The sequence below is a fragment of the Antrostomus carolinensis genome, unplaced genomic scaffold (genome assembly GCF_000700745.2).
Source record: "Antrostomus carolinensis isolate BGI_N321 unplaced genomic scaffold, ASM70074v2 scaffold5607, whole genome shotgun sequence".
Lineage (NCBI taxonomy): Eukaryota > Metazoa > Chordata > Aves > Caprimulgiformes > Caprimulgidae > Antrostomus > Antrostomus carolinensis.
Window position 1 is genome coordinate 8158 of NW_010329355.1, and position 25683 is coordinate 33840.

The following is a 25683-nucleotide window of genomic DNA, read 5'->3' on the forward strand; positions in this document are numbered from 1 at the left end:
AACAAGAATCTTAATGCCTCGATAAAAGTTGCATTTTTAGTATTAACAATGATAAAAAGACTGGTTATAAATTTGTACTGCCCACTGAAGTGAGAACTCCTAAATCTAGCAGCTCAAGCAAAGTTAATTCTTGCACTGATAAGGAAAGAGAAAATGCATTCAGCTAAGCAAAGGATTGTAAAAATGATTTATCAGTGCAAAAAACGCAGTAGCTGATCGTCTCACATGTCCTGGCATGGAATACAGAATAATTTTGGACACGCATGCCAAAAATAATCCCAGAGCAAGTCAGCCCTGCAGAGAGAGCTGGGCACATCTTCTGAACTACCAGTGGAAACCTCAGTGCTGGCTATCTGCACGGTGCATTGCAGCCCCTGGGAAGAGTAACTTGCGATATGTACCATCTTTGCTTTGTGAAGATAAATAATGACAAAATCCATCTGTTTCTTACAAACATATAAATTATTTTATTTACAAAGCCATGTTACAAAAAAAAATAATAATAATAAAGCAAAAAACAAAAATTACAATCGCTCACTAGAGAATATCTCCAGGCCCGGTGTTGAACCATGGCAGTATCAATCAGATACATGTTTGTTCTGTTTTTCCTTTTTAAACTGTAAGCCATAGAATTTACTATTTACACCTACTTTAGACATTTATTCTGCTTACAATTATCACAAGCATGGAATGAATTCTATTTGATACTGCTAATACATAAAGGTGCAGGACAAAGAATGAAAATACTTAGTGTTACAAAATATGGATTGTAGAAAAGAAATTGGCTGTACAAGTATGGCATTATTTTTTTTCTTAGAATGATTGGACATGCTTTCTTCAAAAGTCTTCTGGAAAAGGTTCTAAAATCTGTAGTAGGAAAGCACAATATAGCAGGTGCAAATTCATTTCTGTGCAACAACAGTTATTTAATATATCCCATGACTGACCAGCTATGCAAAACCCACAGAGTTTTGTTAAAGTGCCATGGGTCAACAGCATAACAAAATATAAGGTGTAAATAGAAAAATTTCTTTTTTTCTTCTTTTTTTTTTTAAAACAATAGTTCACTGAGAATCAGCAATAATAGAATATGCTGTATAAACTATTCTCTACAAAGGTCGATCAGCACTATTTACAACTGTTACATCAATACAAAAGAAGGCATACAAGTTATCCAAGTCGCTTTTTATGGCTGACGGGCCTATGCATTGCGTATGTGGAACAACCAAAGCTTCTGAGCCTCTATTGCTGGAAACAAATCACAAGATTTTCAGGCAAATGGGGAAGAAAAAGAACTACCGAGTGAATGCTACAATAATAATGCATTATAGGCTGGTCCAGTTTGTATCCGCTTTTTTTTTCCCAAATGTTTACTTCCATTTCACTTTTCAGGCTGAAATTTTTGATACAGATAATTAACTAATGAGTCTTTTATGACAAAAGAACACTGTGGCATTTTACTTGGTGCTTAACTTTCCTGAAATGCTGTCAGGTGTAAGCTAGTTGAAAAAAAATTTAAGCAGCATTGAAAGGACAGGCTCCATATTCCAGCTTTCCAATTAAAAGATGCATGGAAAGAGCTAAAGCTTCCTAAAATTACAACATTGCTCCTTCAGTCATTGATTAGCACTATTTCTCAGAAGCAACCACTGAATCTCACAACCACTGTTTTCCCTCAACAACTAGAAATAGCAATTCATTACAGAGGATGACTTTGTTACTGAGATTTTTAAACTCCTGCAGTTTTATAACTCAAAATAAATTAAAAAAATCAACATAGTACTGCTCCTAAAACCGAACAAGACAAAAATTGTGCAAAAATAACAAAGATATGTACACATTTTTCAGTCTGAAGAAATGTACAATAAAAACATAATTCAAAGAACATTTTAAAAATATAAACATTGCTTAAACTTTCCTAAGTTTCATACTGTTTCTGAAACTATACCGGTCAGTTAGCTCTGAAGTATAGCAAAACATAAATTATTACAAAATTAACACTATAAAAATTTATTTTAAGAATATTTCTAAACTTTTTTCAAAGGGTCTAGCCTTGTTTATAATTGCTTAAACATTTTTAGTCTTAAAATTTGCCTTAAGCCTTCTTTTTTTAAAAAAGAAAGTAGTAATAATCTCCCTATTTGCAGTCTCTTGCCTTTCCCCAAGATGTAAATAAACCAGCATATAAGTGCACTTTTAACACTGTAGAAATAAAAATTAACTCCTCTGTACTACTGTTCCAGTACCTAGTATTGGCTTCCTGATTATAAAATCTATATTTTATTAAAAAATTAATCAGTAATCCTATAAGAAACACTGTCAGTGCAATTCTGTTAATGCAAGCCAATCCGCTCAACTCCTGTCCTTGCAAACCCAAACTGCTTGCTCAAGTTATCAAGTGCTGTGATCTGAAGGGTCTAGAAATCCACCGAGATACGAGGATTTGACATGTTGAGCCCCTGATAACATCAGTTACAGTTTGGTGCAAAAATCCTCTATGCGTTGATCGAAGTACAGATGCCTTAAGAGCCTGATCCTGGAATTCCCACTGAAGTTATTAAATGCTGTAGGTACAGAGCACCAGTCAGGATTAGTCCCTAAAATTGCATTGCCCCAGCTGTTTGCAAATTACTAAGAAATGCACTCAATTTTTATCCATAGGACAAGCTTAAATACAGAATTACTGTAATTTTTATTTAATGAAAAAAATTGGAGATCCTTTAAATAAATTCAAATCGTGATCTGGATATTTTTTGGAATGTCCATTGTGTTCTGGTAAGGAAACAAAGGGAGCATTGCAACGCTAACAGCTTTAAAAGGCATGAAACGTAACCAAGCAGAACGCACAGATCAGTGGCAAATACAAGTGAAAAAAACTAAACAAATCACTATTACAGTTTTCTGTAAATTTAATTCTCTTTAAAACCACAAATTCATAAAAGGTTAAATCCATCTGCAGGACATAGAAAAGAAAAACCCTGTGGAGTAGGGCTGCTGAGAGCTAGAGATTATAGGCTGGTTCCTTTTCCTTGTTATGGAAGAGTCCTTATTCTACCAGTCCGGTTTGATGTCTTCTAAAAGAGAAACCAGAGCCAGGTTCAAAATCACAAAATGTCTTTCAGGATATAATACTTTTAATAACATCTGCGTCTGACAGAACTCAAAGCAGGAATTTATGTCAAATCCCTGAACTAAATTCCCTCCCTGTTTACTACATTAGACCTTTAAGAAAAGGAACTGCTTTGAATAAATGATGTATTTCCTTTTGGAACTGTCTGATTTTAGTAAGCTTTGGTAAATCTCATGCTCATTAGCTTGGTGTATCGTTACAAATAAAGAGCAGCAATTTAGACGACAACTCTGAAGAATCTTTTCCTCTACACAGCATGGTTTCATGCACAAGGAATCCCCACACAGCATACACGTTGTCACCTTCCCTTAATAAAATGATCTAGTTACTCAGTATTTAAAAACCACCGCATACTGAGGTCTTGAAGTGTTAACACATTCAGGCACCTAAAAGCACTATGAAGACAAAAAGACTTGATTAGTTATAAACCTAGAACAAGGATAAGAGCTGGAGAAAACAAATTTTTAAAACATAATTTGTATTAAAAGACACAAACAATTTGACTGTAAAACTACCATTCCATTAGTGTTTCTTAGAAACCAAGTAGGTTTTCTAGGGAACAGTAATATATTTTTTTTTTAAATTAAAGCAACAATAGTTGGAAAAAACAGGCACGCTTTTATGTATACAAGGCCCTGTTCAGGTCTCAAATAGATGCAGCAACACTGAAATTAAAGGTGAATTGAGAATAACTAGTCTGTGTTTAACCTGATTGAGTTTAATACGATGGGAGAGAGCAGACAGGCCCACAGCAGTTATCCTGACAATCCACCAGTCCCCGTGGGAGTACCTGAGAATACAGCAGCGTACTGACTGGCAAATGACCAAAAGAAACTACTCCTGTGATACCAGCACAGCCACGGGGCACCTTTATCTCACAACTCAACACTGGGAAACACCCAGGTAGCAGTGGTAGGAGACTCTCCTCTCGCTCCACCGCCACATGTCCTCTCAGCTCCGACTGGACACCGTGGGAAGGGGAGCAGGGAAGCTGCTTTCTCACACCGGCGATCACAGGTTCAAACCAGACTGTCTCTGCAGCCTACCACAACTTCCCAAATGCCTCATTCTCACCCTGACACTCAACCCCGTGGTGAGTTAAAGATCCCTCTCCCTTCTCTGGAGAAACAACCATCTTCTCCTCTGCACCAGCAGACAACCCTGACAGGTCGTCTGGCCAGGTAACACAGCGGAGGCAGTCCACAGTAACTGCTCTATACTCACATTTAGCTTAACAGCTGCAATTCTACTTCTAAGGGCATTGTTAGAAGTCTGTTGTTGTGACTTGTATGCGTGAAAGCTTGCCTGATTTTTCCAGCTATAAACCCCAGTGCACAGCAGAGATTGTCTGTCCACAGACCTTGCTGCACTTGGACTCCCTGATTATAATGGCTATAACAACACTAACATTAAAAACGAGCTCAGGTTCCCCCAGTAATATCTTCACTGCCACAGCATATACTTGCAGAACTACTTATTGTTACCTCATTAATAACACCTTTATAAAGAAATATTATAGCACAGTTTAAGACTAAAATTTTATTTAGAGACTATTCAGTTGCTAGATTGGAGATGAAAGCTGTCAACAAAGCAGCTCAGATTTATTTTGACAGTGACAAGCATTTATTAGATATGTAATTATTATTCATGGTTCCAAATACTAAAATCTGTTAGTTAAAAAAAATAATTAATAAAACTTAATACATCTTGATTTTCTTTTGTAGCTGTATTCTGAGCTCCATAGTCAACTACCAAACTGACAGAAACATATTTTTAACAATAAAGAGGTCGTGGGGCTTAAAACAAGCAAGCACTTCTATTTTTGATAAAGTTATGGAAACAGGCAGCTGAAAAGCTCAGCAATAGCCTGTGTTTACATAAGGCTGCCACAAATTAATGTTTTGTGCTGTTAGGTTTTCCCCATGGGATCCAGGCAACAGATCCCAACAAGCTCTGCTCCTCGGGTAGTGTGTATTTTATACTAACACGGGAGCAGGAGGTTAAAGCAAAAACAGTTTTGCACTTCAGAACAGCTTTTTTCCATGTTTGTTACTGGCAGTTGGATGACAAGTGTCTCACACACTAGTCCCTACAAGCATGAAGAAACTTTCCACGTTTTTTTTCCTTCCGAGTAGTTCGTCCATATGGACACTGCTTTGCATTCAGCACCAAGAGAAAAAATAAATTCACTGTATGGCAGTTCATCTCAAGATGTGAGTGATTCAGAATATTTTTCATGGGAATACAGTTGTGGGTTATCATTACTACATTCATTACTATTCTTTGCTGTGTCTACACAGCAGAAACTAAGCAGCACAGCCATTTGGAATAACGACTCCGGTATAATTTAGCCAGAATATGTAACAGAATTCTAAAATACTAACTGGTTGTACAGAAAAATCCTCTGGAATTTTTGTTTACTCGTGACTACACTTTGCTGAGGTGGGAAACCTTTTCATACCAAGGATCTTGATAATGAATTATTGATAAACTACTCAACTTGGAGAGTCAAACAGTAGGGGCCATATTAAAAAAATAAACTAGTCTATCTGCCCTCCAGACAGATGAGGGCTGGATCACAGGCCAAGCACCTATCCTCACAAAAAAGCCGAGTTCCAGAATTGATTATAATTACCTGACTAGTAGTCTGTGTGACACACATGGTGGGAGCGTTAGCATTTTCACTGTCTAAGAAGAGCTCAGGTTGCACTCAGCTTAGTTATGCTTTCAGATTAGTTTCTCCGAATAGTCAAGTGCCCTGTCTCCTCTCTCCTGTTTCTGTCCTTCCTTTGCTGCCTTTCACTTCTGGCCTGTTTTTAAATGCTGTCCCTTGTATGCCAGTTTGGCGACTTTGCTGTGCCACCTCGCTCAGCAGGGGAAGTTGGATAGAAAAAACCACATCAGCTTAGCTGGATCCTGTGCAGACAGTTCCTGCTGCTGCTGCCGAGTTTGTATCACCAAAGCAACAGCCAGTGAGCAGCACATAAGCCAACCTGAGGTGTACTACAGGTGGCGAAAAACAAGCAGAAAACTTGTTATTCATAAATCTCAGAGGGGAAAATAGCTGGAAAAGAAAAAAAGTGGGAGGAGAAATCTAGTATTATTCACTGAAAGAGCTTCTATTAAGAACCGCATTCATAAACAAATTGTATTTTAAGGCTTTACAGTATAAACTATTTCAAAACTGCTTACAGACTACTTAAGTACACTTTTTTTTCAAAGCAACTTACTTGTCTGTTGTGTACGGGGTTTGATGTACTCGAAGGACTGGATTGTGACAAAGCTACACTGCTATTTTTTCCAATCTGAAAGACATTAATTGAGCAGTAGTGAGAGGCATATTTGTCAGTTGAATGCAGATGCTGGTAATGGCCTTCCCTTTCCTGTGTGAAGTGGCACTAATTGCTTTGCATTTGGAACACAGGTATGTTGCTACTGCAAAAGATACACTTCTTCAGGTAGAATCATAATTATCTCTCAGAGCCTCCATACTTTAAATAAACTCTTAACAGGCATATAAATACTATTACAGGTCAGAAAACAACATACAAAACAGTCACTGGGGGAATAGAGATTTAAAACCCCTTATCTCTAGACCAAAATACTAGTTTACTGGCGTTACTTAGTGCAGCTAATCAGCAACTGAGGGAGCACTAAGTGCTCAAGGTCACAGACTCTTCCCCAGGGGACCTTCTCTGCTCCTGGGGAGTTCAACGCGAGCAGCCAAGCATCGTAGCACGCCCCAGGTTATTCCATTTTCTTCCATACAGTGTCTTCATTTATTATTGCTCAGCAAAGCAAATATTAACCAGAAGAATCAAACTTCAGAGGTTTACATTTGCAATTGTATCAATTTACTGAATTAAAGCATTTCTTTGGGAACGGGTGCGAATTGATACTACACAGACATACATTTTAAAAGTACTTAGTTAAAATAATGCAACCTTCAATCTGTGCATTTCAACACTGGAGAGATTACAGCACCCTGCAGGAGCAGTCTGCCTTAGGATTGTCTACATGACCCATAAACACAGCATATAGACATTTCTGTCGCGATACAGAAGTGGAGACAGCTGCTGAGTCACAGGAGCAGCTCCTCAGGGGTTACGAGGCTGAGAAAAATTAACCATGGACGCCAGCCTGCAAATGGCAGATGACTGGAGTTTGAATAATTATTCAAGAGGTCAATGGACTTCAAGTAATGTGAACTGTAATAATTTGATGGAGAGGTAGCAAGGACCTGTCTTCTGAACAGTGAGAAATGCAGTTTTTTACTGAAGAGATGGGACTGTGGTTTTACCAGCATCTTAAGTTTTCTCCTTCCCTTCTGCAACACCATTTGTTATTTGCCATTTCACATACATAGTGTCAGGCAGCCTTTGTCTCCCCTTCTCACACAGTGACTTTTAGAACAGTGTTCTCTATTCACATCCTATCCAGAAGAAATGTTTAAAGTTTTTATTCACAGCCAGTTCTGAAGGCAGCTCCCATGGTGCACACAGATTAAAAGGGCAGGCCTCTGTCTATCCTGTTCCCCTGAGCTTGTTATGCATGCCACAGCTATTCTCTAGGTAGTAATGTGCTTTTCTTCAATAGACAAATCTTGACTAAAGATACACAACCTTGTAAAATCTTTCCTAGCCATTCAGAACATCATGGCACACCTGCAAACCCTTCTCCTCCACACTCACCATTAGAATATTCATAAACCCCTTCCATAACAAAATAGACGCCCATCTTTTAAAGAAGAAAACGGCTACTAGGACATGAACTTGCTGAGACCCTAGACTCGTGAGAGGGAGTGTTATACCTCTTCAGGCTTTCACTCATTCAGTGCTCCTTCGACTCACGGACTGACCCTCTACATAAGACAAAGCACGGAGCAACACAGCTTGCAGCACTGTGGTCGGCTTCGAGCTGCTTCACCATCCTGTTTCCACCCAGAGCTGGAAAGGCAGCACTTGGGGACAGAAGGGTAATTCAGACTGACTGAACAGTTACAGCACTCAGTGAAAATAAGAAAGATTCCCAGTTGTGTTGGGTCTTTAATGATGGGAACAGCATTTCAAAAGGATTAGGGCGAGGCCAGGACTCAAGTGCCTTTTTTTTCCTTTTAAAAATATCATTTTATCACTTTATCACATATCACTTTAAAATCCAACGGTTAACGCTTTCAGTTAACTCAAGTGCCTTTTTTTTTCCTTTTAAAAATATCATATACTTTAAAATCCAACGGTTAACGCTTTCAGTTACTATCTATCCAGGCCAGACCTGAAATAAATTAGAATACAAAACAAAACAAAAACCTGAGCCTCTTCACTGGTCACTTGAACTTTTTTTCTGTGTTCTTATTCTCTTAATTTAATTTGCCCTATTACATCAAGGAAAAGGAGCAGGATTTTAAGTAACACTGATTTTTTTTTAGTGAAATTTCTACTGTGACTGCATTTCTAGAACACAGCAAGTCAAGACAGCAGAGCTTATAAATGATTTCAAGTATTGTATTTTCCAGAGTTTTAATATTCACACGTAGAGTATGTAATGTTATTTGGCCCATATGCTTAAGTGGGTACAAACCTCATTTATTTATAGCATAAATAAACAGTAGAAAATGTCTTTTTTTTTTTTTCCACATAGAGTTCAGTATCTTTGTCACAAAGACAATTAGCTGTCAGCCAGACATCTGAAATACAGTCAACTCCACTGGTTACCTCCAGTTTTTGATTACTAGTGTAGCTCCAAAAACCAGCAGTCTAAGAGGAAAGTGTGAGCAAATTTTAAATATATATACACACGCACATATATATGCAGGTGTGCCTCTATAGGCATATGCATCTGTACATGTATATAAAAATATGTTTAAAAATCTGTATATCATTACAGTCATCACATATATTTAACGTTTTACTTAAGGAAAAAAATATTAATGTGAATTATGTATTTAGAAATATTCAGAAAAGACTTCTGCTTCTTTATGGTTTATTTACTTCCATTACTGTGCAACACGCTGGAATGCATCATAAACTGGAACAGGAATGTCCCACAGGAACAGATTTAATCACTAGGGGAGTCAGAATTTGAACTCAGAACCTCCTGCCTCTATCTGTAAGCCTTCCTCAAACTGCACGAGCTACAGTTACGGTCCATGTACTGTGAAAAGAGGATACAATCCATTTCCTGCTACTGATGTTTGTACCAAAGTAACAGTTTGTACTTATTTTTTCTTCCTATTTGAGATGGTGTATCTCAGGGCACTTGCATCTTTTTGAGCACGCACAGATTTGAAAAGTCAGATGTGTGACAGAATGAAGAATTTACAGCATCGTCTACTGACTTCAGTGACTTAAAGATGAGTTCTGATTGCAGGACACATTTAAAAGGCTTAAAATAGGAAGACAATGCCACTACCCATTTTTAAAAGCCAAACAAATCAACTCAGTTGCACCTCTGCTGGCAGTAGGATGGAGAAAATATACCTCTAAGCCATTCTTTGAGACTTTCATTCTGCCTGCTATGCCAGTTTTAGAGTTTGTTTATTCCCTTCTTCCACTCTCATTTCTGTCTGCTATTACCCAGGGACTGCCCTGCCCAAGATCTTACCCTCTCCATTTCCAAATGCCATTTTATGCGCAATATCCTTAGGAAATGAGAGTTTCACAATTCTCCTAAGCTACCTTCTCTGCATTTGCTGAAGAATTCTGTTTTCTATGGTTTTGTCTTCCAGACACCAGGGCCAAGCTTTGTATTCTGTGCACTGCACAGCACTGGACACAGTAGCAGAATGAAACAGTAGATCATTATAAAGATCATATTGGCAGTTTTTCCACCAAATTCTCACATATACTTTTGTCCTTATGTAGCATCACTGAAAGAGAAGTCAAAGCTCTATGTGATAACAAAGCAAGAGCGTGTAACCTTATCTGTTGCACTGACTTCAATATTCTGAACACACGCGCACTAGGAAGGAAAACCAAACGTCCACTAAAGGTCATCTGGTTAAAATCTTAGTTTCTTAATTTTTCCAGTTTCAAACAGGAAACAGCATCGGAGGTCAGGCATCTCCGACTCTGGCCAGGGGAAAGGCAGATGCAAGCACTTCAAATACGAGATGAGAAGACTTCCATAACATTAAAAAATGAATCAGCAACAAGCTTGGGAACAGAAACAAACAGAAATGCTGACTCTATCTTCCTGTTTTAATGACACAGTTTATTTCAGAGAGAAGATAATTAAGATAAAAAATTAATTTCTAAAAATTATTTATCTGTTCTGGACATTAAATTTTACTTTCAGAAATACAAATGGCTACTTTATTAATTGAATAAAAAATCCCATAAAAATATTTTAAGAAAGAAGATATATATATATATATTTTTTTTTAACTCGAAGCATCTTTCTATGATTGGTACAAAACAAATACAAATATGTTTCTGCATTAACCTAGAAGGTAAGTTGTGTGATGAAAAACAATCTGAAGCAGACACAGTATTTTCTTTTCAGAATGCATGAAATATTTCAAGTAAGTCAGACATGACCTGCAAAAAAGTAACTGGAAGAGTCCCTTACCTGCCGAGAGATGGAGCTGCTTGTAGGGTCTGGCACCGCAGAAATAAGGTTGGCAGTGCTCTTTCTATGAACACTATTCATACCAGGCATTTTAGTGATTTTACAGGCTTTGCTACTAGAACTAGAGTTTTTACGTTTTTTTCCTTCTGATTTGTCGAACGAAAGGGGCAGAGAAGACACTGCATTGTGTGCTCCCAGGGAGTGGTCCCCTGAGTGGTGCACGAGAGAAGATACAGACAGATTAGAAGAGTCAATACTGCTTACTACCATGCTCATGTGTTTCACTGAGTCTGTTGAACTACTCGATAATGAAGTCCGTCCTGAGGGCTCCGATTTGGCACTGAGTGGGCTTGTTCCGTTATTTGTATTGTGCACAGACATACTGTTATAGGAAGATGTAGCCTGATAGGAGTTCAAAGTTGAACTGGGGTTCAGGACACAGTTCTTTTTGTGGGACCCTGAAAATGAAGAGGAAGAGGATGTCTGCAAAGATAATGAGGAGGAGGAGGATGACGACGATGACGACTGCGGCTTTTTCTTTTTGTTACTTGAAGACTCATCACTCCGAGATGATGGGTCTTTCACTTTTGAGGATTTGCTGGTTTTTGTTTTGGATGGCTTGTGGGATGGGGAAGGGATGACTGCTGGCACTGGTGACACAGCTGATGGCGCCTTAAAAGTTGAGTCCATGATGCTTAGGCTTGCAGCCACATGAGGAAACGCTGTAGTGTGTGACATAATAGAATTTGTATCTGACGTTGTCACAAAGGCTGCATTTGATAACATGGCTGATGCCATTATGTACGAAGAAGAAGTGATTCTTGAACTGATAGGTGTTGAAGGAATATACACCGCACTGGGGTTGCTGAAAGGCTGCAAGACTGGTGCTGGAAAAGGAGTGGAGACATGTGCTGCTGGAGAAGGCATGGGACTGTCTGCCGCAGGAGGAATTTTCCTAAATAGAGAAGGGGGGGGAAAGAAAAAGAAAGTTTTAGATACATTAAAAATTCCATCTGAACAATGCAGACAGGAAATAATTTCTGGGAAGGACCAACTTAATAAAAAAGGCAAACCTACTTCTTTCTAATTTTGATTCCTATTCCACCAATCACATATATTTTAATATTCACAGTTCAAAATCAGCTCTGCATTATGTAACAGCTTAAAAATGCTTTTACTTCTGATTTTTGTTCTCTCTTTTTAAACTTGCAATTCCATTACAAGGTTCTTTGGGATTTAATAACAAACAACAAAACCCAAAACACGTGTGTTTTAATATTGTAAGGATTCGTGAAAGCTGGATCATTGAGTATATTTTTGTAAAAATGAATTTTGAAATGATGCACATTAAATCTGTGAAGACAGCAGAGACCAAGCACAAGATGATTAGGTAAAGAACTGTGCAGCGTAATTTTTCCTATAAAACTCTGTCATGACACATGGGCCCTGAACTGCGTAACTCAGTTAAACCAGAACTGAGCTCCACTTCAGCACGAGTGCCCCACGCAGCAATTAAATGCACAGTGTTACAATTTATTCACTCTATTACAAATTTAATTTCCTTTTTTCCTCTCCTACTTTACCAAACAATTAAAAAATGCAAACAATATGCCTGATGGTGGTACCTATAAATGTCCTAGTCACTATGTTTCATGCATTGCATATGTTTTGCCTGAAAGTTCAAGTTGTGGAACAGTTTCAGTATCGACCTAAACTCACAGGTTAGATTTGATGAGGGCAGTAAATGAGCCAGTTTGGGGGTTTGTGAAGCACTTACAGCGCTATTCCCAACAACTCATTTGAGAGCTGGTTAGATGGGAATTAACTAGGTAAGTTATTGATTAATTTCACTGATACTGAAAAATTGACAAAATATTAAACAATGCTTGATAAGCTTTATAACTAGTTGAATACTATTCGGAGAATAAAATTTAATAATACTACCTGTGAAATTAGAATGTATTAAAATTCCTTTCTATTCAGCCACCATCTTCTATTATTTTATCTGGTTCAGTGTTAACAAAGAGCCAGACTTCCACTAAGGTCTCTTGGAAAATTATCATGTGAGCTTTTCTCATTATTTAGACTAAAATTTAATTCACAGTTTAATCCTATTTCTCTTTGTTAAGAACCTGTACCTCACCATAACTCTGCCCTTGTTTTTCTCACTACTGACACCTTTTCAGTTTTTAAAAGCTTACTCTTGCCCTCGAAGAAGTATGATAAAAGAGGAGCACAGGGTGTGCTGTGTTATCCTAAATCAAATCCTAATTACAAGTGTTCTCTCCTGGTATTCTTCTTATGGAGACTGTCAGACAGAACACTGTGTATGACACAATTACATGAGGGATTACATACAGTCCACGCAGCCAGAAATGAGCAAGTCCTACTGCCTGTGACTTGCTGTGCGAACGAAGCTGCTTATCAGAGCCAGTCTTCAGTTTATTTTTAAAGAAGGGCTAATAATTCTTACCCACCTTTGTAAAGTACTCTGAGAGCTAGGGATAAAAAGTACTTTGTAAATGTTAATTATCATTCTCAAAACGCAGCCTTGCATCCCTGTACCTTTAGCCATAGCTACAGAGCTGCACTGGCTCTGTTATAAAATAACAGCTTTGTGCATACCCCTGCTTGGGCAGACAGGGAAAGATCAGTCCAGAGGAGGGTTGAGGACAAGAGAAGAATACAACAGGGGTTAAGCACCGTGAACTTCCTGTGTTATATACAAGTAAGTATGGGTGGAATTCATTAAAATATTAGAGATTACATAAACAAATAGAATTTAGGAAAACATTTACGACTGGATTTAGTGGGAGCAGGATGAGTCCTGTTTATTTCCTGTATCATATAACTACTGTAGAGGTTATTTTTTGTTTTTGTGATAGTAGTGGTACTAGTGACACATTTTCTCAGATGCCCGAGTATCTTTTCTCCTGACAAACAAAACCAAGAGATAACAAGTTTTAATCTTTCTATTTAAGGCAACCAAATTAGTTTTATTTGTGGAAGGCGAGAGACACTAGTTAACAGCTGGATTTACAAAGCAAAAGAGAGGAACCTCTTGCAGATCAAGCATTATCTGTCTCTAAACAGACACAGAACTGTCCCTTTTATGGCAAACCCAACCATTTCCAAACGATGTCTCCCAGCACAGTAGCATTGTTATCGTCATGTTACCAGGTTAGTCAGACAAGCCAAGCTTTAGTGTTTCAAAAATATATTTAAATAAAAATCAAACCTTGTTTATCTAATGGCTGGCATCCAATGAATATAACACAGTCCTGATAATAAACAGTGACACGAAACACTGCACTTTAGTGTCATTACATTGGAAGAAGAATGCATATTCTGTAGCAGATTACTCCCAAAAAAATCAATCCTACCTGCAGATGCCATGAACTTTTCCAACATATATTTTTAAAAAGAATTAGCATCTTTTTTAGATGTGCAGTCTATTTTAATGCCTCTTGTATAGCCAAAGCCTATAGTGCTTGGAACCTGCATATGTGATATAGAAGTGTTCAATAGTAGAGTAATAATCAGAATTTTGAGACCCCAAAGCCAGTAAGGGCACGATGGACTAAAAGTATTGTGCTCCATCTTACGCACATGCAAACATGTACCGAGTTCCTTATCATGCAACACGAGCCTTACTGAGCAAAGTCTGAAGGGTGATATGGGTATGACATAGGTATAAAAATCTAGGCAAAATCTAACCTGTGTGTTATAAAACAATATGATATCAAAACATATTTCCAAACCCAGAAAACTCTGAGCTTTAATGCTTTTAGGTAATGTTAACAGAACTACTGAATTATTCCTCCCCAGATTCAGAGAGAGTAAGAAAATGTCCTAAATCTGGCAGAAATTTACATTGGAACAGGAGACAGTTTTGTTGTGCTGCATATTCCTTAACAGAGAAGAGAAAATTTGTAGTCCTATTACTGCTATGACTTAATACAGAAGTAATTTTACAAATGCTTCCCATGGCGTGTTTAATTTAGAAGTTCTACAGAAATAAAAATGTTAAAACTATCCACCAAGTGTAAAAATCCCACTTACTTCCACATCTGTGAGTTCAAGTGTTTTTCTACCATGGAGTTTAGTGCGAATCGAAAATGGTCCCATCTTCTGTCAAAGACATAGTACCCTCTTCCCATTAAGCGACTGCCATATGAACAAAACTGGAAGAAAAGATATTTCAACGTTGTTTATAAAACAGTATTTCTACATTATAAAATAATTATCGTTTACAGATCAAGGAACACCTTTGTAATTTGTATCATGCATATAAAAATACCTATAAAAAGGTGTTTTTCACTATCTGCAGCATCAATACTTTTTGCACAATATATGAAATATGTGCATGTTTCAGCTTAGTGTAAAGTATACGTCATACTTCACTAACAAGTCAGTTTACTATCAGGTGATAGTACACCTATGTGTGAGACAGAAAGAACATAAATGCTGAGGTTCTGTTAAGGAAATAATTCTGGCTAGTGATACTCATACTGCCTCAGGAAGACAGTTAGGCTGCTCTGTGCACATTAAATCTCATAAGTGTGTAACAGGAATTCAAAATATAACTGAAGAGGAAAAAGGTGCAATGGGAGCCACTTTAGTATCTATTTAATGAACAAACCAGTGACATTTCAGTAAAAAAATAAGTTATCGTCCACGGCTCCTGTGCTACAACAGAGCACTGGGTATACTCTTCATGGAAATCATCCAGAGGAGCAGTCAATATTCTATATTTTGAGAACCTGCAGAGCTCAGGAGTGTTTGCATCACTTTCTCTAGAGAACTTCCTGCAAAGTCCTACTACACTGAAATGGTATGAACAGGAATCTGCCCTTTCAGTTCAGTCTTACTGGTCTCGCATTACCAAGAGAACTGCCACAATACCTATTTGTGGGAGAGAAATCTGTTATAAATCATCTTCAGAAAACAAGGCAACTCTCCATCATGCAGGGGACATGCACACAATGTGACACAAATTCTGGCTGAAAACAGAAGCTACTGATGCAGTAGAAAAGCGTCTGTTTAAAGTACTTTTCAGCTTAATGGCCAGCGAGTGGTAACTGTTTATCTTAAGTCTGTTTCACAACAAGGTTACACAGGTTAATTAAAACCACCTAAGTTGATAAACTAGCCTCACCTCCCAGTAATACACCTCAGTTAGCACTAAGAGGTAGTTTAAGAAGCTTCTGCTTTGTCCTGGTCTGTTACTACCACCTAGCTGGGAGAAGGACTATGTAAGGAAAACAGCCCACTTCAATATGAACTTCAGCAAGTTAGCACAAACTGTTCTGAAGGCGATTTACACCATCTTTTCTGACTTCACATTGATATAGACTAAGAACAGGGGTACTATCAGTAGCTGCTTCAGTTGAGAGATTCTAAGACTTCAAAGAACAGATGAGTCAGTGGGATTTGCCTTGAAACAGAACCAGGATCCCAAAACAAAATCGCTGTTGACAGCCGTGCCTCACTGATGACGCCTGTACAAGAGCTGTCTGCACTTAGATTATTTTTCAATTGTGTGGACATACATGCAAGTGAGCTTTTAGTTTTGAATTCATAAAGAAGCAGCCAGCAAAAATGAAGCAGAATACAAGAAGGTTACTGCCTATCATAGTATTATATGGACTATAACAATTCTTATTTTCAGTGTAAGAACCAAATACAGAATTTCATCTGACAGTCATTTTATGTTCAGTTCATACTTTTTCCTGGTGTCTGACAGTAACAAATTCTCCTCTGCTCTAAGGAATACAGACAACACTACAGTTATCACAGTGCTTGTTTTATTCTGCATATCACATGGAAAATACATAAGGGAAGTCTCCATTAATTTTATTCCTAGGCTCAGCTTTTTTGAGAACTAACTGCTTAGAAGTTCAAGAGTTCTCCCATTACCTCTTGGTTTGTGCAGTGTGAACACATTTGCACTGCAGAGATAATGCCACCAGGCAGCTCTTACTGCTTACAATGAAATTTCTCACTAACGTGGGAGAAAAAACAAAAACAGCTGCCAGAGAAGCACATAGTTAAGCTACAGCCAGAGCAGATGGGCTATGCCATGCTCTAGACTTTCCATTTTCAGATGAATGAAGCAACAGCTTTTAAGTCCACATACATTCACATAAGCCACATCTAATTACTGCTTCAAACCAGACTACAAAAATCAATGAAGCACTGTAACAGCCCTTTACTGTCTTATGATTTCAGAACTATAACCAATTGCAAGGTCAGTTTTGTAAGAACTATGATAACAGAGATTATCTGTTCATGTCACGTTTAAAACAATACAACTCTCAGTTTAGCAGAATTATACTCACGTTGCAGTCTACTGAGAAGAAAATTTCAAACTAGAATTTTTGATTTTCTGCTGCTCCACCTGTCCTGCAACTGAGCAATGTTTCTCACATGCACTGACAAGTCTCCTCCTACTTTATCTCATCCATACCTTTTTCTGTCAAATTAATTTGTTCTCTTTAGAATATAGTTTTCAGAATGTAAGGTCCTCATTTAATACATTTTTACAAAATTACTTATTTTTTCCTCCCCTCTGTAATTCCATAAGAATAATGGCAAGGCATGCCAGACACAGACACATACCCCAAGAGGCCTGGGATGGTGTCCAGAGAAATGACAGTCTAGTTTCTCAGATTCTTCACCTCCATCCACTTCTCCTTCATCACTGGACAATCTGCTCGTTAAATCTCCTCCCATGGAAGGCAGTGGCAGTTCTGGCACATACCCACTGTGGTTTGAAGAACTGTTGCTGTTTATGCTATTTGCAGATGACGGTCTACAAGGAGAATAAACATTTAAGTCATCAGCATTCAAAGGCTCTGCAAACCTACCTGTTGGAGTCAAGCATCAAAGTAAATTATACCAGAAATGATCATATAAAGAAGGACAGTAAGATACAAAATAGCTCACATTTGCTCTTGTCAGACTTATATAATGTGTTATCATCAAGTGAACATTAGCAGAAGCACCTTTGTATTGCCTGAGATTTTAAATTTGCCATGAGGTTAAGATCTTGAGAGAGGCAAAGTATATAAAAGAGGCAAACAAAAATCAGATGTGTGTAATCTTCTTACAAAGCACCATTACTCTGCTACTTGATTGATCCCAAGGGCCCAGTTATGAAATTTTATTTCATACCAAAATACTACTGGAATTAGCGCACTCAATATAACATGAGTGTTTAGCTGACACCCTCAACAGCCAGATCAATAAGTGAAGTAACTGAAAAGACCTCTTACAGCATGTAGGTTTTTTTTACCTTTGTTTAAAATCCAGTAAAACAAAAAGGAAATGCCTTTGGTGCCTTGCCCTTCAAAAGTAGCTTGGAAAGAAATGAGATCAGAAGTGGGGGTGAAAATGATTCTCAACTACAGTCTGTGAAACCAAGTATCTCTGTGGACCTCTGAGGCTGGAGACGTCCACACTGAGCAAAATCCGAAGATTATCTTCAGTTTAATGAATTTATGCTATCAGGACACAGCAGTCACTGAGACTGTTGAGAGGTGCCCTCTTCTGAACTGAGTAGGGATTGCTAACAATGTCCATCAGCTAGAAATAACTGCTGCAGTTGCTGCTGCAAGGGATAGATTGTGCGAGTGTGCCCCTTAGCCTTCAGGAAAAGTCAGCCAGGGCAAACCAAATCACCTTCAGCGAAGCCACCAAGTTTTGTCTAAGCAGAGCAGGAAGCACTCGCATTACCTCTCCCAGCAGCAGAGCTGCAGGCTTGCTGGCTCCCAGCAGAGGTAGCCAGGCTTTCCTCTGGCACAGCTGCTGCAAAAACAGTCAGGATGACAGAACAGAGGCACCGCAGCAGCAACAGACGTGTAGATTGTACAAATCCAACGTATGTCTGCTAAAATCCTCCACTACCTTTGCAGTTTCTGCAGCTGACTCACTGAATCACATTCCATTTTCATTTCTTTGACTGTAACCCCTACTAAAAAAAAAATGTCTACCCTGTCCCTCTGTGCTCATCTCTATGTAAGGACTGTGTAAGGTCACTCCTTTTACAAGAATTATGCAGACTTCTCACCACTTTGTTTATTTATGCTTATTCTTTCATTGTCCTTTCACTAAAACCCTGTAAGACCCACCTGTGCCACTGTATGAATAAGATTTCATTATGGCTTGATGAACACACAGAAAACACTGGAAATGGCTGTCTGCAAGACTTGAGATAGCAAATACAACAAATATCTCTCTGAAATAGGGACTATCTTAGTACAAAAGCTCCAAAAAGAGCACCCAATCCTGACCAAGGCTTCTGCAAAGAAAAGAATTATGAAACAAAATAAATATGAACAAACCCAACTAGTTTAGCTCTATCTACTCCAGTCAAAGCTAGTACGAAAAAAAACCCCCAGCCAACAAAACAAAACATATGAGAAGTTTAGCAGAGGGTAAGTAAAATTCAGTAGATTCAGTACATAATACTAGTTTTTCTAAAGGGATGTCTAGAAGTTTGCATTGTTTTTCTGAAGACTGTTTTTGTCCTTTACATGAAAAATCTCCAAAATGAGGAAAGACACACTATGGACAGTTTCAAATCAATAGTTTTAAGAACTAGCTGCTTACATCGTCATTTACACTAAATTACTTTTTTTTTTTAATAAGACTTTCCATTGATGTAATTGGTGAAGGATTTGCAGAGAAAAATTCTACATAAATGTGTCAGAATTACTCAAATCTAAACTTTCCTAATTACTTCTGACTCTTTTAGCAAAAAAATGCAGTTAGTCTGAGATTCTGATCAGAGAGTGGACATGACTCCTCACCCCATTCCCAATCAGATCACGGGCTACCATGGACAGATTTAGGTTAATATAAACATAGTCTTAACTTCTACTGCTAAGAGAAACTCTTATATTAGCAACAGCCTACGGAAATACCAAATGCTTATAAAATAAGCTGTATGAAGACTATGACAGTTCCTGCAGCACCGTCAGAATGTCCCATTCCACACTGGAGAACTGCTTACCTTGGAAGTACAGAATTTGGTGGTCTAGATTTTGCAGGAGATGTTACTTTAGATTCTTGCCCAGAGTTCACTGAAGATCCTGCCAGAGAGTCTTGTGCTGGTGTGGGCTGGCTCTGATAGCTTTCCCTTGCAGATGGTGGATGCTCTTTGTCTTTTGCAACTTCTTTTTCCCTGGATCGAGCTTTGTGTTCAGCTAGAAGGATGTCAAACTGTTTTTTACGGCCTGGAACTGCTCGTCGATGATTAAGTGAATGAGTCTAAAAATAGGGTGGTTAAAAAGCATTTGTGTGTGCATGACATTATGAGTCCTCTATACTTCTGATACACCACAACTCCAAAAGATAAAAATCTACTTCTAACAACTTTAGCCACAGTTATGGAAATAAAGCTGTTATTTCCACATTCTCTTTGAAAACTTATGAAGTCATTCTTAAGAAATGCCAACATCAAGGCTAAAATTACTTATTTTATATAATAATTATATATAAATTACACATTTTATATAATAGTCTATTGACTTACCTTTTCCAAAACAGAAAATATAATTCCAGTAATTTTAAAATATTAAGTATTAACATTATTGTAGTTCATAACTTACAATGAAAAACTGATTTCATTGGATTGAAAAATGTGAATACAGTTGAAAGCGGATTTAACTGATCATCTCTACTGACAAGCAGCACATACACATACAAATGTTCATTATAAATGTCTTACCCTGCTGCTACTTTTTGACTTGAGACTTATGATTACCACAAGGGCAGCCTCCAAGTAATTAATTATACAAAAATCATGTTAGTTTTTTATTAAAATTTGACTATACTTCAACATTGTTGCACACATGAACCAAAACAGAAGCATTTAAAATAACACTTGTGCTTCTACGTGAAACGTTAATGCTTTTTGCATAACAAAATGACAAGGGAAAAAAAAAAAAATCTTTTTAGAATTATCAGTGGAATAATGCAGATGCTCTGATTCAAAGAAACAGAATTACTCAAAAGAATTACCTGAAGACAGCGTCTGAATACCATACCCATTGTCTGTAAGACAGGAGCAGGTATGACCTCTCAAACTACTGTGGTAGGATTTAAACTATAACAAAGCATCTGATATTTTATCTTCTAAGAAAAATACCTTGCAGGTGAGTGATCTTGTGCAAGGTTTCTTTGTTTCAGGATCCAGTACTCCACAGTGTTTATTTGGGTCAAATTCTCTTTCTGTTTGATGGGGGAAGGTGGGGAGAAAAAGGAGAGAAAAATAGATTATTACAAAAAATTTTAACCAGAGTAGCTCTGATTTTTGCCTTGTAGTACTTAACGAAACCAGGCTCAACCTGAACCACTGTTCCCAACCCCAGCACCCCACAATAGCGTGACATGCATCACTCACAGTTGTGCATTTTTTTCTGTCCTAGCATGTTTCAAACTATTTAGAGCAGGATTTCAGTCACAGACTTCACAGAAATAAGTGTGCTTTCAGAGCTGTGCTCACAGAGTGGCCCAAACACAGGACCAAGCCAAATACCCGCGAGTTCAATTCTCTCTCTAAAGCTGGCTGACCCTGAGCCCATGAAATCCAGCATTTGCAAATCTAGCTTCTGAGTGTGGCCAAGACACATACAGACTGAATATCACAAGTGCTTTGAACAACATTTCTTTGACATACTCGGAAACTCTGAAAAACAACCCGTAGTGTCTCAAAAGTAAATGCAAGATTACTAGTGGCATTTTAAAAACAAAATTTATCTAAATCTGTCCCCTAAATCTGTGTAAAAACAACGTGTACGTTAGTTCATATTTCCCTAAGTGAAGGGAGGCATGGAGTTTGAAGTTTGCAGAGATTATAAAAAAAAAGGCATTTACATGAGTTCTACTCATGATTAACATTAAAAGTGCATTAATATTTAACATGTTGTATTTGCATATTTCATTTTCATTAATATTTTAGTATTTATATACCACAGATAGCATCACCTCCTTTAGGTTATGTTAATATAATTTTAGTGTTTGCACTACAGAGCTGTAACAAAACTAGACATACACTTTTTAGTTTATGCCACCAAAACCATCTACCATTATCTTTATACACCTCAACTTCATATGGTTTAATTGGCAGACTGGTTTGCTTTCATTTGACAGTGGAATATAAACTATTTGCCAAAGCCTATTTTAATGATACAGTGGTGTTAGAGATATAATAAACATGCTGTACTCAAATACAACATTTAATCTGAGGATCTAAAAATCCTTTACAGACAAACAAATCACAGCTAACATGAAGATGGCAATTCACAGCTATGTTACAATGTTATGACATCATTACAGCAAGTAGAACAGCTGGAAGAACCAGGAGGCCAAGCAGCCTACATTAGATGACAGCTATCACCCAGATATCACAATGTATTCTGCTATTAGGACTTGAAAATGATAAAGCAAACATTAAACTGCTTGCCTATTACCAGAGACATCGACCTATCAACCTATTAGCAGAGACATACCAAAAAGTGGGCTTGGAAAAAACAGTTGGCACTGGTTTTTTTTGGTGGCATCTATAAGGGTACTGAAATCTGTCACAAGTAGTTGTAGTTTCTGTGGCCTTTACAGCACAACAGAAACAGAAAAGGGTATGACTAAAAATGACAAATGTTTTTTTTCTACTTAATGGATGAAAATGCATGTTCATGAACTATAGGAGTTAATCACTCCTGGTTTTTGAGTGTATGATATTCCTATCACAGTTTCCTGAATCACCTGCCTAAAAAGCTTCAGCGCAAATTAAACTCCAAACTAAATAGACTATCTGGACTTATAACTATGCCTTCAAAGGAAAAATCCTGAGGGTAATCATAAGGCTGTGGAATGTGTTCTGAAAGTCACCAGGCAAGGACTGTTTGGAACCAACAGGGAAACATACTTCAAAAATCCAAAGTGCTCCCTTTGGGAGCATCCAGATTGCTACTCGTCAGTAAGAGTGTCCTCATCAAGGAAGATGTGCAGGACTGATTATAGCAAAGACAGTTTTTAGGAAACCATATAGAGGTAAAATCAACAGAATTAATTATAGTCAGAAAAAGTGGAAGCCTTCGCCATCTACTGAAGAACAAAATAACATGTTTTCCTTGAGGAACAGAAAATACTAAACAAACAGGAAACCACTTCTCCTGGCTGAAGTGTGCGTGGCTGTTCCAGAGAAATCATTAACATCTAATTACCAGCTACAGACATGCCTGGTTTGGGCAACACATTAAATGAAGATTATCACGTTCTTATCAATAACGCAATGCAGCTTCTGACTGCATCTGTAGTAGGAAGTGTGTAGTGTGAGAACCCCCAGACTGCTGTGTGCAGGCACAGCTTGAGAAAGTTGTTTCTCTAGAATGCACTCCACTTGTTCACATTTGGTGGGCTGAGTAAAGAGCCTTCATTATAACCTCACTGAAGAGGAAGGGCCAAAACTGACTTGTCTCAAATTCCTCTTTGCAACACAACAGGTATTCTTGGCGTTAAACGGGCATCTGCATTCTGTAACTTCAGCCCACAGAGAGAACAAGAACTAAGGAAGATTTATGAAAAAAATATTTTTTTGCAGTTTGCTACTAGGGAACAGTGATCCACTTATTCTGGGCAGCTACAGACTGTCTTTTGTGGTTCCACAAGCTGCTTCCTCTCTCTCACCAAAGACAGCGCTCCTGAAAAGAGGGCGGGTTCATTCATCACCCAAACAACCACCAGCTCTCAGCAAAAAAAAAAAAACAAACCCCAAACTTCAGCCACAGTCAGGGAAATTGTGTGAGAGACAGTGGAGGTTACTAAAAAGGAAAGAAAACAAATGTCAACTGGCCAGACCTATTCAAGAGCTTCAAAAATTAACAGCTGTTAATTAACAGTTCACAGCAGCAGACTGAGGGAACCCTAAATCCCCTAGCCACCATCTCATTCTTTTAATGTGAAATGAAGGAAATGTATGGGATATCTAAAATAATCATCTCATTGACCTTCCGAGATCTTTTTCTCAGCCTTTGCACAGTTCTGTATAATAATGGAGAGGAATCCATCATAGTGACACACGATCTACAGGCCATTCATCTACAGCGCTCTCAGGGCTTCTCCCATTTGCATCATGGCTAAATTATTGTGTTGCTGCATCAATACACGAGGCAGCAGAAGCAAGACTGAACGAATTCTAAATCTGATAATGACTGAGGAGGTTTAAAAAAAAAATATATATCAATTCTGTGCATTTATTAACCAAATAAAAGTAAACTAATGCCTATCGGAGTGCTCCGACAGTCCTGCGCAGTCCCAGTCTGGTTTGGAAATTTCCACCAGTGAAACCAGCCTAGAAGATGCTGTGAGTGACAGCTTAGACACAGAGTAACGATGGAGTCACCTTCACAGAAAAAGAAGCAAGTTGAAGGAAGGCCCTACAGAAATTATTCTCCTTTATGAACACATTTCAGCAAGCACTTGTACAAAAAAATGTACGTGTATCACCTACAGCCCTGTGCTGGCAGACAGTGACATGAGGAAAAAAAGGTATCTCAAAAGTATCAGATTCAATTGCCCAAGCAGGAATTCAGAATTGATTAGTCAAATTAAGCATCTAAACCATTAAAGGAAATAATGGTTTAACAGAAACCAGCATTTTAATTTAATTGCAGAATATAGAGAGTTTTTATTAGAATAACAAATTGGATCTTAGCAAGTGAAATGTAAGGTATAAAAGCCTAATCAGCTACTTTATCTTACTATTTTTTCGTTGTGTGGAACGCTATCATGAACAATGGTTCTGCTTTCCTAGATGCCACCTTTAACTAGTCAAAAAAGCAATCAGTGTACTGAATCCTTTAAGGCAATGGCGCTGGTCCATACCCCACACAGCCCTAGCAAACACCTCACACTGGTCTGGAATCAAGCCAAGGTAGCAGTACCATGGGCTAAGGGCCAAATTTGAGAAAATAAAAAAAATAAACCCGATATTCAGTCAAAAACCAGGGCACACACATTAACTGGAAATGGAAGCATTTATCTGCTACAACTTATACTTGGTTCATAACTAGTGCACATTTAGAAATCATGTGAACTAACTTTCTGCCAAACTGACGATCCAATGCGGATCATGCTGCCATTAGCAAAATTAGCCTTTCACTGCACACAAGAGGTTCCTGCCCAAATCACAAAGTACTGCCAGCTGATGAACAGACCCTGCACAGCTTCTGAAGCCATAAACTTGAGTCAGTTACTCTTGTTAAAAGAAAAAACAAAACCAAAAAAAACAGCCCTCAAAACACTTTGTTTCCTTTCATTCAGAACAAAAAAATGTTTTCAAGCTTTAAGGGGCAAATCCTCTGCTCGCTGCCCAACAGCTGGCACAGGTCACCTCTGGGGAACTCCATGGAAAACAATTCTTCCTCCCAATGGATGGCAACCTTTCTAACCAAGCCTCTGTCCTCCCATGATGGGGCATTCTGCGCGTCGGTGGCAGATGTGCAGAGGAACCTACATCCTCGATACTGCCCTGCCTAAGGCCATCCAGGGCATTCCCACGTTTAGTATCGCTCCCTCAACCCCACCATCCTGCCTTCCTGAGGAAGACTAAGATCCCCATGCTACGTGCTTCCAGTACCTGAAGGGGGCCTACAAGAAAGCTGGGGGGAGACTTTTGACAAAGACAGGGAGTGAGAAGACGAGGGGTAATGGCTTTAAACTGGAAGAGGGTAGGTTTAGATTAGACATTAGGAAGAAATTCTTTCCTGTGAGGAGGGTGAGACACTGGAACAGGTTGCCCAGAGAAGCTGTGGATGCTCCTCCCTGGAAGTGTTCAAGGCCAGGTTGGATGAAGCTTTGAGCACCCTGGTCTGGTGGAAGGTGTCCCTGCTGATGGCAGGGGGCGTGGAACTAGATAATCTTTAAGGTCCCTTCCAACTCACACCATTCTGTGATTCTATGATTCTAAATGTCTTCACTCA

General features: G+C 38.3%; 1 protein-coding gene across 2 annotated transcripts in view; it reads right to left on the reverse strand.

Moving 5' to 3' along the window:
* Nucleotides 1-443: 443 nt before the first annotated feature.
* The window catches only part of ATXN7L1 (ataxin 7 like 1), a 34956-nt gene continuing 9716 nt past the window's right edge, over nt 444-25683 (reverse strand). The window contains exons 3-9 of one of the 2 annotated variants that reach the window (XM_010172527.2): nt 20850-20932; nt 19713-19969; nt 17318-17510; nt 14759-14880; nt 10697-11651; nt 6361-6435; nt 444-3074 (exon numbers count right to left, since the gene is read on the reverse strand). In XM_010172527.2, coding sequence (XP_010170829.1) covers nt 3033-3074; nt 6361-6435; nt 10697-11651; nt 14759-14880; nt 17318-17510; nt 19713-19969; nt 20850-20932 — 1727 coding nt within the window. In that variant the 3' untranslated portion in view covers nt 444-3032. The remainder of the gene's footprint in view (nt 3075-6360; nt 6436-10696; nt 11652-14758; nt 14881-17317; nt 17511-19712; nt 19970-20849; nt 20933-25683) is intronic. The other variant, XM_010172528.2, reaches the window with a different exon arrangement.